Source organism: Miscanthus floridulus, chromosome 7, assembly GCF_019320115.1.
Source record: "Miscanthus floridulus cultivar M001 chromosome 7, ASM1932011v1, whole genome shotgun sequence".
NCBI lineage: Eukaryota > Viridiplantae > Streptophyta > Magnoliopsida > Poales > Poaceae > Miscanthus > Miscanthus floridulus.
Window position 1 is genome coordinate 96,196,543 of NC_089586.1, and position 13,623 is coordinate 96,210,165.

Sequence of the window (13,623 nt, forward strand, 5' to 3'; positions counted from 1 at the left end):
TCACCAAGGCAACAATGATATTATGCCTTTTCTCTTTCTACAACTAAAGCTTATGTGGAGCTCATAGGAGTGAAAATAACATGAAAGAGCATACTTGCAATACATATATTGTAAAGTCAAACCTTGGATCCAAAGAGAGTTAAGTCGTATATTGCAATGCTTTGAAACCTCAGACTATCCTTGTATCTTGCATGCTTCTTGTTGTGGTTCGCTTTACTCTCTTTATCTCTCCTTTGCATTGACCTTTAGGTTTTCACCCAATCTACAGTTCGATAAAGTTTTAGGTTAAAGAAGGGCATCAAGAGGTCCTCCTAACCCCAAGAAAGTGTGGTAATTCGGCTGTATGTTTCTGAAGTAGATTCATGAACCTTATACATTTAAGAGTTCAAATATGGTTTAAATAGTGTTCATGCAATTGTTTCTAGATAATGGAAAAATATTTTGGTTTCCAAACACTTTTATCAAAGAGGTCTCAGACCACGACTAGTAATATATTACAAATGAAAGCATAGAAAAGAAACATTCCGGCTTACATGCATTTTTTAATGAGAACTACAATACAAAAGATTAGAAATACATTCAATGTGATAGGTTAAGAAAACAAATGCGGATGAAGCCATTGGTTTTTGTAGAGAAAGCCATAGTTTATTTAATTTTAGTTTAGGATGTGGGAGCAAAACATGTTAGGAGGATACATACTAAATTGTGCTGAGTTAAACTACGTGCTAGCAGGCTTGCGCTAGATGATTTGTATTATTACCAACTGTTGCTTTTTTTAGCAACCATTACCAATTGTTGCTGAGTTTGCTCCACTAAAGCGACACCAGGGCCCTGCTAAGATTTGGCCCAACCAAATTTGAGCCCAATTGGCAAATCTTTTCCCGGGTCATGTCTTCATGGACCTTGCAGGCCGCACACTAGAATCTCTCTTCTAAAGATGGCAATGGGGACCCGCGACCCGATACCCGACGGGTGTTTACTCCATTAGGGTCTAAATATGGACTAAACACACTACCCATAGGTACGTAAATGGACCAAACCCTTCACCCATCGGGTACGCGGGTATGGGTATGTTCTAGCAGTCCCCGTACCCATTTACCCATGGGTGAAAAATACCCGGCCCAAAAGTGAAGAAGCCCACCAGCCCATGTAAAACCCTAGGTTTGCCAACCCTATCCCAATTGCCATTTTCCCACGGTTCCACCCGCGTGACCCGCCTGGTCGCCTGGATTCTGGAGCCGTCGACGCCTGGCCTCCCACCGCCGAAAAAACAACGCCGCCCGCCCATCCGCCCATCCACCCCTCGTGACCTCGTCTCGACGTTTATCGTATTCGCATAGCAGATTCACATCCTAGCGTCAGGAACTCGCCACGCCATGCCGACGACGGAGCAAGAACGGTGATTCCCCTTCCCCTAATTCCCTTCATATCATATTCTCCCCCGTACTATTGCACTAACTAGCTTCTTCACTCCGGCGTCAAGGGACTTCGTGGAGGCCCTAGAGGACGGTGACCGCCTAAAGTTGCCGGATCCCAAGCTCGTCGACGCCGTGAACACTCCGAAGCTGCTAGATCCGGAGGTCCAAGCTGAAGTCGCTGGCGGCGCTCCCGATGGATGAAGGGTTTGGTCCATTTACATACCTGTGGGTAGTGTGTTTAGTCCATATTTAGACCCTAATGGAGTAAATACCCATCGGGTATCGGGTCGCGGGTCCCCATTGCCATCTTTAGGTGAAACAAACCATGGAACTAAGCACTTACATGATCATTTGAAGTCGTGTACACTTAGAAAGATCAAGACAGCAGGGAACAAGACTTTGTCACAATCCTGTTTAAGGTTTGGTTCCACATATTCAGGTACTGTTCAAGTTGAAAACTACACATTTGACCTTCTGGTCTTGCCTCCAAGACATTCAAGAGGGTCTACAGGAACTTGAACTTTGAGCAAAGCAAGTTTATAGGCATGGTTAGTGGTGGTTGCAAGTTCATCACTTGAACTGCATGTATCAAGGCAGTCAAGGGGTCCGCCATCCGAAAGAGATTAATGCTCCGTGGTTAGACTATAGATTCTGAAAAGTAATGCAGGTAGAGAGAAACAAATATGCTTGCCAGTAACCTTGGTTATATTTGGTGCAAAAACCATAGCAATGTTGCGAGCATTCATCTTGTTGTAGCTTTTATTTTCCACCACATCTACCATAAGATTGATGGCCCATTCAAGCAATGCTGCTTCAACAGGACGTAGGGTACTTGCAAGATGGCTACACTCTTCTTCAGTGTTGCAGTGCATCACTTGTTATGGAGTCAACGAGTCCAATACTCCACTTGGAAGTTTCCGAAACCATGCCTATAATCAGTAACTTCTACATTAATCATGACTAATATAGAGGAGAAACTAAATGAAAAGGAATCTTAATTTATAAAAGATATTATTATATGCTATTATTTGTCTAATTTTATGTGCTTTGGTTAGTGATGGTTGCTGTTGAATTATTGATTTTCATGTGCGTGAATAAATTATTGGCGGGTACGGGTGACCCGACGGGTATGATTTACCCGGCCGTGTATGGGTCTGGGGAAAATTCCCCACCCATGACGGGTATGGGTATTCTGATGGTACCAAATTTTTATAGCGAGGATGAGTCTGAGGTGGCCATACCCGATGGGGATTTACCCATTGCCATCCTTACTCTCTTCCCCGCAAAACACATCATGGAGGGTCTCTGACTAACTTCCCGGTACATCTGCATATAAATCGCTTACTCCTTTCAGCGTCCTCTCCATGTCTCTGTTGATCCATAGTGTGCAAATGTACGCTCCTCTCTGTTGTTACGTGCTCAATTAGTTGCTCTGAGTACTGGTCAATCCATGAACACCTGTCCTGATTCGGACAATTAAACTTTAGGAGGAAGAAACTAAACATACAGTCCGATGGCACTACCGCAAGCCAAAAAAAGGAGCCTGTCAGTTATGACTTCGTTGCATGCTTTTGTTGGCAGAGGTTTGGTTGGACACTGCCTCCAGTGGTTGGAACAAACATTGCTGCCACTACCGGAATGCCCAGGTTTGCCGTGTGTCCACAGCACACGGCGAAGCTTAAAAAACACTCGGCAAAGCCTTTGCCAAGTGTTATACTTGGTAAACGGCACTCGGCGTACACAGAGTCGACAAACGTTTCTTTGCCGAGTGTTTTTTATCGGGCACTCGTCAAAGACTTTGCCGAGTGTTCAAACCGACACTCGGCAAAGACTTTTCGAAAAATATAAAAAAAAAACACACCGCCGCCCGCCCGCGGCTCCCCCCCCCCCCCCCCCCCCCCCCCCCCCGCCGCCACCACCACCACGTCGCCGCCACCACGCCCGCTGCCACCACCTGCGCAAAAAAAGAGGGAGAGAGAGGGAGATGGGGGGTTGGGACAGGGCCATGGCCGACCGCGCGGCGGCACTCGACCTTGCAGCCAGCACTTGGAAGTCCGAGCCGATCTCGCGCGGGGGTGGCTCTCTGCAGACGGCAGCGATGCGGAGGGGTTAGGGACGCAGGGCGGGGCCGGGTCACGCGCTGGCAACGTGAGCAAGGCGAGGGCGGCGTTGCTCTGCAACCTGCAGATGGTGGCGGAGTGGGCGCACCTGGTGGAGGCACTGGCAGAGCTAGAGCGGGCGCAGGCATACACCCGCCGAGCTGCAGCGGCACCGAGCATGCCTACGGCAAGGGCCGCCGCCTCGTCCAGGAAGCCCGCAGCCGGATCCTCGAGATCCACGTGCGCCTCCACAAGAAACAGGATCCTCGAGAGGGAGGGGAGGGGGCGGCGCCGGGAGAGGGAGGGGAGGGGGCAGCGCCAGTGGGAGAGGGAGGGGGCGCCGGTGGGAGAGGGAGGGAGGGGAGGGGGCGGCGGCCGGGTGAGTTTATATGGTTGCGAGTTGGCCGAGTGTCGGATCGAGACACTCGGCAAAGCCACATCTTTGCCGAGTGTCAGATCGGGGGCACTCGGTAAACCCATTTTTTTTATTTTGCTTCTTTTCCTTCTTTTCCATAACGTGTTTTTTTTTCTAAATTTCTAAACACATTTTGTTTTTTTTATTTTCAAACCCTAAACTACTGTGCGTGTGTGGGGCCAGGTGAGGGGGTTTACCGACTGTCCCAGGTCTGGTACTCGGCAAACGCCAGCTTTGCCGAGTGCCAGATAATGGGCACTCGGCAAACCTATTTTTTTATTTTCCTTCTTCTCCTTCTTTTCCAGGACGTGTTTTTCTGAATTTGTTCGGTGTACTTTGAAAATACCTTGTCAAATTGATTGAACAATATATATTTGATTTTTCTAGGAATATTATTTCATTATTTTATGCAGTTACAGCTCAAATTTAATTTATATCAATTAAAATTCTATAATTGCACTTAATAAATTAAAATTATCAAACGGATCCAAAAAATTACTAAAATTTCACATGAAACAATCTATGTTCTCTATTGCCTATACAAAAAGTTTTGAAGCCAAATCCCAATTCGACCGTCACTTTGACTACAAATCATACCAAATCTTTCTTAACGCTATGATTCTTCTTCTGAGATGCTTCGGTTTGTAAATATCGTATGTGAAAAATTATACGAAACCTTCTTAATTTTTTACCACAGCTTCCACGTATGATATCATCACATCATGACAAATCTCATGATTTTCAGACTTCATTTGTTTTTTTAGAATTTAAAAACCATTCGGCCACACGTTCGTGGTCGTGTTTCCTGAACAAGATGTTCGAAATTTCTTTTTATTTCCCTAGGTAAAGCCTCACACTGGACTCAATAACATGAATATCATTTTTCTACTCATTTTATTCTATTATTTGAATTACTTGCAGTTTAAATTTGACTTGTACCAAAAATTTCCTAGAAATGCGATAAATTAATTAAATATAGCCAACAGATCCACAAATATACCAAATTTTAACATGGAATACCACATGTTGTATGTGGAGAGAAGAAAAAGTTTCAAGGTTAGTAGAGAAAAAAAATGAAATTATTTGTCGAGTGCCAAATAATTACACTCGTCAAACATATTTCTTTACCGAGTGCTAGACAATTACACTCGACAAACATATTTCTTTGTCGAGTGCCTAGTTTTGCCGAGTGTTTTTTTCTAGTTTGCCGAGTGTCGAACTTTGCCAAGTGTTTTTTTCCTCGTTTGTCGAGTGTTTTTTGTTTTGCAGCACTCAAGAGCTTGTTTGCCGAGTGCCCGATGGATTACACTCGGCAAACCCTCTTGCACTCGGCTTACCTACTGATTCCAGTAGTGTGGTGACCGGTGAGAGGGTGGAACCACATCACTCCGGGCTCTTTTGGAAGCAAGGGGAGCAAAACACAGGGACGAAAAACCCCCACTAAGAACTAAAATGGCAATTAGAATGATGTCCCTATAAATTACCCACCTAGGGAATTTTCCAAATTAGCCCTCCAGAGTTTAGGTCAACCAGCCTACATGTCCTCAGTCCTCACTCACCTATGGCCTATGGCCAGGCTTCTCCCAGTTCTCAGTAGAACGTATCAATGCGTTTCCAATGGAGATGCGTAATGCCGTAATCTGAACAGTCCTCTCTGAAAGAAGACAACCAATTCTGCGCACGTTGGCGGACTGTGAGCATGCGTCTCGGTTTGGCTCACGCATCTTCAGAGAAAATGAGACGATGACCCCCAAAATGGCTCACGGCTTTTGCTAGTATCTGATATCTAGTCATCGTTGAACTTTCAGTCTTTCACGAATATCCAATGCTAGGAATTCAAGAGTCCATCGATTGCTAGCTAGGATGATTATTTTTTTCTTGTGCTAGCAAGTATCTATCAGTTGTTATTGATAGGAGCTGTAGCTCTGTGTTAGTCAACATCTCGCTCACAAGAAATGACTTGTGTTTGATAAATACATCTCAAAATCTTTTCTGTAGGTACTCTTTACAGGGATGCACTGGCTTAGGTTGTGGGCTATATTGCAGCGCTCAGATGATAACAAGGAGTGCATGTTAAAGGTGTGTAAAGCCCTGGAGTCAAGAGCAATGAGCTTCTTCGCAGCTAATGGCTGGTCGTTTACTTTTCGAATTGGACTTTAGTGTTTTGCTTGTAATAAGTTAAACTTTGAGGCCTACGAGTTTTGTAATACGTTTGGTCTGATACTTCTCTCTGAAAAAGTCTGAAGCTGAAACTCTTTGCATTATCTAGAAAAAAAAAAGTATCCATCAAACCATGCTGACAGCATGCAGTAGCAGCCTAACTTGGGAACAAGAAATTCAAAGCTGGTAGCCAAACCAAGCTCTAGATGAATGTGGACCTTCACCGTTCACTCCTTGTGCCTGTAGTAAGTGCAATTGGGAATTCAATGGCGGCTTGCGGCAAGATCACGCCATGTCCGGCGAAATCATTCAGCAAAATGGCCGCGTGTACTTCCGTCATGGCCAGTCTGTTGCTAATGAGCAGGGAGCAGCCCGTACTGTTCATCATCCATGGCGCCCATATGCTATTATGGTCTTCATATAAAATTATTGGAGGCGGCTTGAAGAAGTCTTTGCAACGTGATTGTCACAGTGCCCACTAGTGTGTACGAACTAGGAACTGAAAGGCAATGGCGTCAATAAGTTCGCTGCATGCATTGAGCTGTACTAAGCTGTTAGCTATCAGCCTATCACAAGGGAGATGCTACTTGCTACCATGTGGTCTCATGGGTGTGTACAGCAAAGCTTTGAGGTCCAGTCACACATGGCACGTTGACGTCTCAGCTAGAAGCCTAAGCAGTGAGCACGTTATTATCTTCTGCAGCCGACAGAGCGTTGCTGCTCGGGATGGGACGAGTGGACATACCATGCAGAGAAGTTTAGTACTCCAAGTTTTGCATAAACTGCTACTAGTTGATCTATCATGTAACGTGGCATTAACATGCCAGCACAAACAAAAATTAAGTAGGACAGAACTGACCAGCAAGAAAGGAACCAATTTGGGAAGGAATCTAAAGGAGCAGAACCAAATTCCATTGAATACTCCCAACGTTCAGAAAAAAAAAATACAATTCTCGTTTTTCGCCTAGTCATACAGTTCGCACTTTGACCGAATTTATAATAAAAACTTGTAATATTTTTTATACAAAATAAGTATCGTTAGATTAGATACATAATATATTTTTATAATATATTTATTTACAGAAATAAATGCAAATACTATTTAATATAAATTTAATCAAATTTGAGTTAATTTAATCGGCACGAATCTCATAATTATATTCCTTCGTGGACGGAGGACTACTTTTTGATTTGTCTACTGAGTGTCGCTAAAACTGGTGTGTGGCAGAGCTGAAAGCATGGACATACGTGTCCAGTAGCTTGTGCCTTGTGGTGGAGTTTCTCCTGCTACCGAATCTTTTTTTTTATTACACAGCAAAACTCACATACTCACAACGTACTCACACTCACTTCTGTAAATACACGCACGTAAATCCTACCCCTATGAGCATATTTGAAGACTGAGCCAGCAAATCCTCGAGATTGGCTATACATTCACCCCTTTAAACGCACGCACGCAAAACCTATCATTATGAGTATCTTTGAAGACTGGACCAGCAAATTCTCGAGTTCGGCTTACCCCATATCCGACTTGTTCGGCTTCTTTTTTCAGCCGGAACAGTGTTTTCCTCTCATAAGATTTCAGCAAGAACAGTGTTTTTCAGCCAAGATTCAGTAAGAGGCCCAAGTCACTATAAACGCTTCGCTGTCGATGGGAACGTCGCCTACTCGCCTACCACTGAAAGCACAACGCCATGAAGTCGCTTTGTTATCGATGGGATCGTTACCTACTCACCTACCACTAAAAACACAACACTATAAAGTTCTAAAATATTCGCTCCCACAAAAAATCGAACCAAAGACCTCACGTGCTATCAAGGCTCTTGTAACCGGAGGCTATATGACCTTTCCCCTCTACGAATCTTGACAAAGCCAGGAATCTAATTTCTTGACAAAGGCAGGTACAGAACATATTTCCGACGTGGTAGGTAAAGGATAAATCTAATTTCTTGACAAAGGCAGGTATAGAAACAAATTTCCGACGTGGTAGGTAAAGGATAACGAAAACATCCAATCATCCTTGGGAGTTGATCGATTCAACGAACAGTGGTTGGCCACCAGCAAAAAGCAGGAGAACCACCCGTCAGGCACAGCCCAACTACTCTCACACAGGGTCGTTAGCCATGGCTGTCTCTTGCACTCCTCTGCAACTTGTTTCAGAAACAGACAACCATCAGCGAGTCCGATTTCGAGCACTGTACTGTACATGACATGACAGAAGAAGGACGAACGAACAATCGGCACTACTCAACTCAGGCTTGTTGTCAAGGAACTTCTCATGCACAGCACCATTGTATAGAACAAAATAATTTACTTTATCCCCCAACTTACAAGTTAAAACCATCAAAAGTTTCAGTAGCTGCAACAGCCGAGAACATGCACATTGCAGGCCATGGCGTCGCAGCTGCGGGAACACAACAACATTCACATGAACCTTAGCTACTAGCGCAAGGCAACGGTAAATATAGAGTATCTTCTGCTAGTGACTGTAAAAACTTCACAATGATCTTGAAACGCTCTGTCTTGATCGAGCCGCTATACTTTGGTTTTTTTTCTTCTGTATACCATGTTGTCTTCTCTGCTCTTGTGCAGACTGCAGAGCAGGCGCAGCTCAGCAGAGCGGCAGGGGCTCGCCGTTCCACTCCTTGAGGCACTCGAGGAGCGGATCGATGTGCTTGCGCTGGTTGATGGCCACGAGCACCTTGTTGAGCTCCTCGCCGGGCGACCTCGTCTTCTCGCCGGTCAGGTACTCGGTGCCGACCTCCTCGCGCACGAACCGGTACAGCGGGTAGGACCGGCACTCCTTGATCCTGTTGGGGACCAGAGGGTTGCCGCTCTCCACGGCGGCGCGCGCGGCCTCCACCTCCTTGGGCAGCGCCGCGCGGACCTGCTGCTCGAACTCGGCCACCTTGGCGAAGATGGACGTCTCCACGACGCGCTCGGCGTCGCCGTTGGCCAGCGCGTGCTCGATCAGCACCGCGCGGAGCTTCTGCATCAGCGGGTAGTTGGGGCTGCACGGGTCGTCCGCGTACGCGAACACCGCCTCGCGGTCGATCGCCGTCTGCAGGTCCTTCTCGCAGAAGCGCGCGTTGTGGAGCCCGCCCCGGGCGTTCAGGCTCAGGGTCTTCTTGGCCACCTGCGTCACGCAGTTCTTCACCGCGGCCTTCACGTTCTCCTCGATGTGGCGTAGGTCGATGGCCTGGCACAGGGCGATCAGGAACGTGGACGTCATGAGCTTCAGGATGTCGACGGCCTCGGCGGTCTTCCTGGAGGAGATGAGGCCCAGGGAGTTCACGTCCTGGTTGTGCTGCTCCGCGCTCTGGACGTGGTTGGTCACCGGGTTGCCCAGGAACTGGAGCTCAGAGCAGTAGGAGGCCATGGCGATCTCGGCGCCCTTGAAACCGTAGTCCAAGCTCGGGTTGCGCCCACCAGACAGGTTGGATGGAAGGCCATTGTTGTAGTAGTCGTTCACCAGCTCGGAGAACTGCGCGAACATGAGCTTGCCGATGGCGGCGAGGGCGAGACGGGTGTTGTCCATGGACACACCAATGGGAGTGCCCTGGAAGTTGCCGCCATGGAGCGCCTTGCCACGGGACACGTCGATGAGCGGGTTGTCGTTGACGGAGTTGATCTCGCGCTCAATGGACTTGGTGGCGAAGCGGATGACCTCGATCTGTGGGCCGAGCCACTGCGGCGAGGTGCGGAGCGCGTATCTGTCCTGCTTCGGCTTCATCAGCGGGTCGAGCTCGCCGAGCTTCTTGGCCAGCTTCATGTAGGAGCTGCCTTCCAAGACGTGCTCCATGATCGCGGCAGCCTCGATCTGTCCCGGGTGGTGCTTCAGCTTGTGCGTCAGGTGGTCGGTGAACTCCGGCTTGCCGGTCATGACCTCGCAGAACACCGCAGAGATGACCTCAGCCATGATGGCGAGCACGTTGGCCTCAAAGAGCACGGTGGACGCGAGGCCAGAGCCCACGGCGGTGCCGTTGACCATGGCGAGACCTTCCTTGGGCTGCAGCTCGAAGAAGCCGTGCTCGATCCCCGCGATCTTGAACGCCTCGGCGGCGTCCACCTTCCTGCCATCGGGTGCCACCGCGACGGAGTTCTGGCGGCCCGTGATGAGGCCGGCGATGTAGGAGAGCGGCACGAGGTCGCCCGACGCGGTGATGGTGCCCCGCAGCGGCAGGCACGGCGTGATGTTGGCGTTGAGCAGCTTGGCGATGGCCTCGAGGATCTCGAAGCGGATGCCGGAGTAGCCTTGGAGGAGGGTGTTGATGCGCACCAGCATCGCGGCGCGGGTGGCCTCGGCCGGCAGCACGTGGCCGTCGGCTCCGGTGCCGAAGGCGCCGGCATTGAGGAATCTGTCAGATGGAACCAGACAAAGTAGAGGTCAATTCGGAGCCCCCCGAGTGGGATATTATAGCTGAATAATTGAACAATAAACTTGGTCAGGGTAGACGATAAACTTGAGCATTAACTAACTTGGATCAAACAAGAATCTGCCGACTGCCGACTTAGACGAATGTTTTAAGACTAATTAGTCCATGATTAGCCATAAGTGCTACAGTAACTAACATGCGCTAATGATAGATTAATTAGGCTTAATAAATTCGTCAGTTTCTAGGCGAGCTATGTAATTAGTTTTTTTATTAGTATCCGAAAACCTCTTCCGACATCCCCGAAACATCCGATGTGACATTCAAAATTTTTCATTTCGCGAACTAAACACACCCTTAATTTATGATGTCTGGCGTGTTAAGGAGCTACTTTGTCATATCAGTACTACCAAGTCAGACGCTCGGGGTTTTTTTTTTTTAGAGAGATAGTATAGACCGAGTAACAACAAACGAAATAGTGGTTTCCTACAGGCGGACAGATAAGTAGAGTTGTCGGTGCAACTAAAATATTCTGTGCTCTCATTTTGCCAGCTTGTTAAGCTTCCCGGATGTGGGCAGTTTGAAACTTTGAATGGAATAATTCCACATGCTATGAGTAGTTGACTGCTTAATCAGGGACGTAGCCAGCGGTGGGGCTAGGGGGGCTTCAGCCCCCCCTCCCCCCCCCCCCCCCCCCCCCCCCCCCCCCCCCCCCCCCCCCCACTTATCCTGAGCATGTGGAGTTTTCCAAAGTCATTTTTTAAAATTTTATGCATATATGTATTAGGTAGGAGGGGCTAAGGTTAAGAGAAGATAAAAAAACCTCTATTCTTTTGTTCAGCCCCTCCTAAATTTTTTTCTGACTTCGTCACTGTGCTTAATGATTATCAGTTTTTAACGTTTTTTTTAATTGTAAAATGTTGCGCCATGGTTGTTTCATTGGTGACGCGTCCATGATATAGTTCTTTATTACTCCTATCCTATATGAAAAAAAAAAGACAGTTTTCTGAAATGTTCACTTAAGGCTTTTTTTTTATGGATAAAGCTTAAGGTTTTTTTTTCGTTAAGTGGGATAAGGTGGGAAGAGAAATTTTCTTCTTTTTTTTTGAGTGGAGTGTTCCAGCTCTGAAGGCGCCCATGTTCCGGTGACTGTCGGCCGTTGTCCAGCCCGTGCACGAGCAACTCGTGCGACGTGAGCTCTCGCAACGCGCGGGCGGCGGCGAGCGCAAGCACAATCGCAATCGCAATCGCAGGCGGCGGCTCACGCCGCTCACCTAACTTTCAGCGGCGACGTGACGGTCGCGAACCCCCGTTCGGTGGCCCATCTCTACGAACCAGTCACCCACTACGCGGCTACTCCACTAGCCTACCCACGTCGTCGCCATGTGCGGGGACTAAGCGGCGGGGCCCCAAGACTTTGGATTTCCACGTGGCCCAGGATCGGCTGTAGCCATCAGGGGCAGGGTATCTCCCCTCGAGATCCCAAATCTCCGGGGAGCCAAACTTGGTAGGCCAAGCTGGCGGTGAGCGAGCTACCGGCCGCGGACGCCGACGCCCCGGAAAGCACGGGGTTTCCGCTTCCGCACCCGCCGAGCTGTGGAGCCCAACTTTTGTATGGTCGGTGGGACGGGGTGTGGCCCGCCGAACGGTGACGCAGTGGCACCCAGGTTTGGGTGTACTGTACGCGTAAGCCGTGGATCGGTGATTCATCGCGGCTCGTGTTGGCAGGACTCCTGTCGACAGGAGGGCAGGTTCGGTGCATCCGACTGGTTTTGTAGGCACGAATGATGTAAACCATTTCATTAAAAAAAATGATGTACCCACCAACGACCTAGCTACTTGTACAGCTAGCTAACACCGCGTAAAAAGGAATATTTCTTGCTTAAGTAACTGATGGGATCCCGTGCAGTAAACTAGCCGGAGCACATGCAGGCGCAGCTAGCGCGACGCTGCGGTGCAGCCAGGAACTCGTGAATGAACCACTACTCATGGCTGTTTCCTGGGATAATCATCTAATCTAACTGCAAAACTAGTAACTAGGCTCAGAATTGAACTGCTGTGGGGAAAAGAAATCGAGGTATCTCTCAGACTCACCTGATGAGCTCCCTCTGGAGCGCGCCGCCTTCCTTGGTGCGGCGGTGGGAGGTGGCGCCGAAGCCGGTGGTGACGCCGTAGCTGTCGGTGCCGTTCATCATGCTGCTCATGACCCAGTCGCTGCTGGCCTTGACGCGCTCGCGCGCGGACTCGTCCAGCTCCACGCGGGCCTCGCCGCCGGCGCCCGCGGCCGCCACGGCGGCTACCTGCGCGATGCTCAGGCTCGCGCCCTGGATCTTCACCACCGGCTCGCGGAACTCCGCCACCATCCGCTTCACCTCCTCCAGGTGGCTCCCGGACAGGTCCTCCGCGGCCTTGCCCCAGTTCAGCGGGTCGGCGCGCGGCGCCGCCGGCGCAGACATGCACAGGCCGTCGCCGTTCAGGGAGCGGACAAGACCGGTCTCGCACTCCATTGCGACACGTGCGCGCGTTGCGTACAGAGATGAACAACGCGGACGATCGACAAAAGTAGAAAACTAGCTAGCCGGGGAAATTAAAGCTACACAAACAAGAGTAGTAGTGGCTGCACTGCTACTACTGGCGGATTATTAGTACAGCTAGCTAATTGCGTGACGGCGCTGTAGAAGAAGAGCTCTGGCGTTGTGGAAAGCTAGGCTCTTCCTGAGGAGAAACGGTGGGGGAGGAGGGGCTTAAATAGCGTGGCCACGGGTGGGAGGTTGTTGGGGTCTGCGACTGGCATTGCCGCATTGGCTTGGCATGGCATCGGCCATCGGGGGTAGGTTGTTGGCGGGCCGAGCTGACTCCGCGACGCCACCCTGGCCCTTGGATGGGCCGGCCAACCATCTGCCGATGCGCGCCACGCGAGTGGCCCGCGCGGAGCCGGTCGTCGCGTGGCGTGGCCGCCTGCCTGCCGTCCGCGGTCCGCCTGGGGGGGGGGGGGGGGGGGGGGGGGGGGGGGGGAATAGGACACTGACCCGGCGCCGGCCCGTCGTCGGCTCGATCGGGCTCTGGTTGCAGCCAGCCGGACGACGCGCGCGCCGCACCAGAGATGCAGAGATGCGGTTGCGTTGCGCTTGCGCACGGAGGTGGGGCTGGTGGTGGTG

At 49.6% G+C, this 13,623-nt stretch overlaps 1 protein-coding gene across 1 annotated transcript; it reads right to left on the reverse strand.

Moving 5' to 3' along the window:
- Positions 1-8,633: 8,633 nt before the first annotated feature.
- Positions 8,634-13,186, reverse strand: LOC136467365 (phenylalanine ammonia-lyase-like). The gene is made up of 2 exons (XM_066466048.1): positions 12,560-13,186; positions 8,634-10,450 (listed from the first exon to the last, which is right to left on the reverse strand). The coding sequence occupies exons 1-2, from the start codon at positions 12,970-12,972 to the stop codon at positions 8,704-8,706; spliced, it is 2,160 nt and encodes a 719-aa protein (XP_066322145.1). The 5' UTR covers positions 12,973-13,186; the 3' UTR covers positions 8,634-8,703.
- Between the last annotated feature and the right edge of the window lie 437 nt (positions 13,187-13,623).

What these genes read in the sequence shown, in the direction of transcription:
- LOC136467365 (XM_066466048.1), bottom strand. Translation starts at nt 12,972, where the DNA reads ATGGAGTGCGAGACCGGTCTTGTCCGCTCCCTGAACGGCGACGGCCTG. An exon ending in CTCCAGAGGGAGCTCATCAG is followed by an intron (nt 10,451 to 12,559) that starts GTGAGTCTGAGA and finishes TCCATCTGACAG; the next exon opens with ATTCCTCAATGCCGGCGCCT.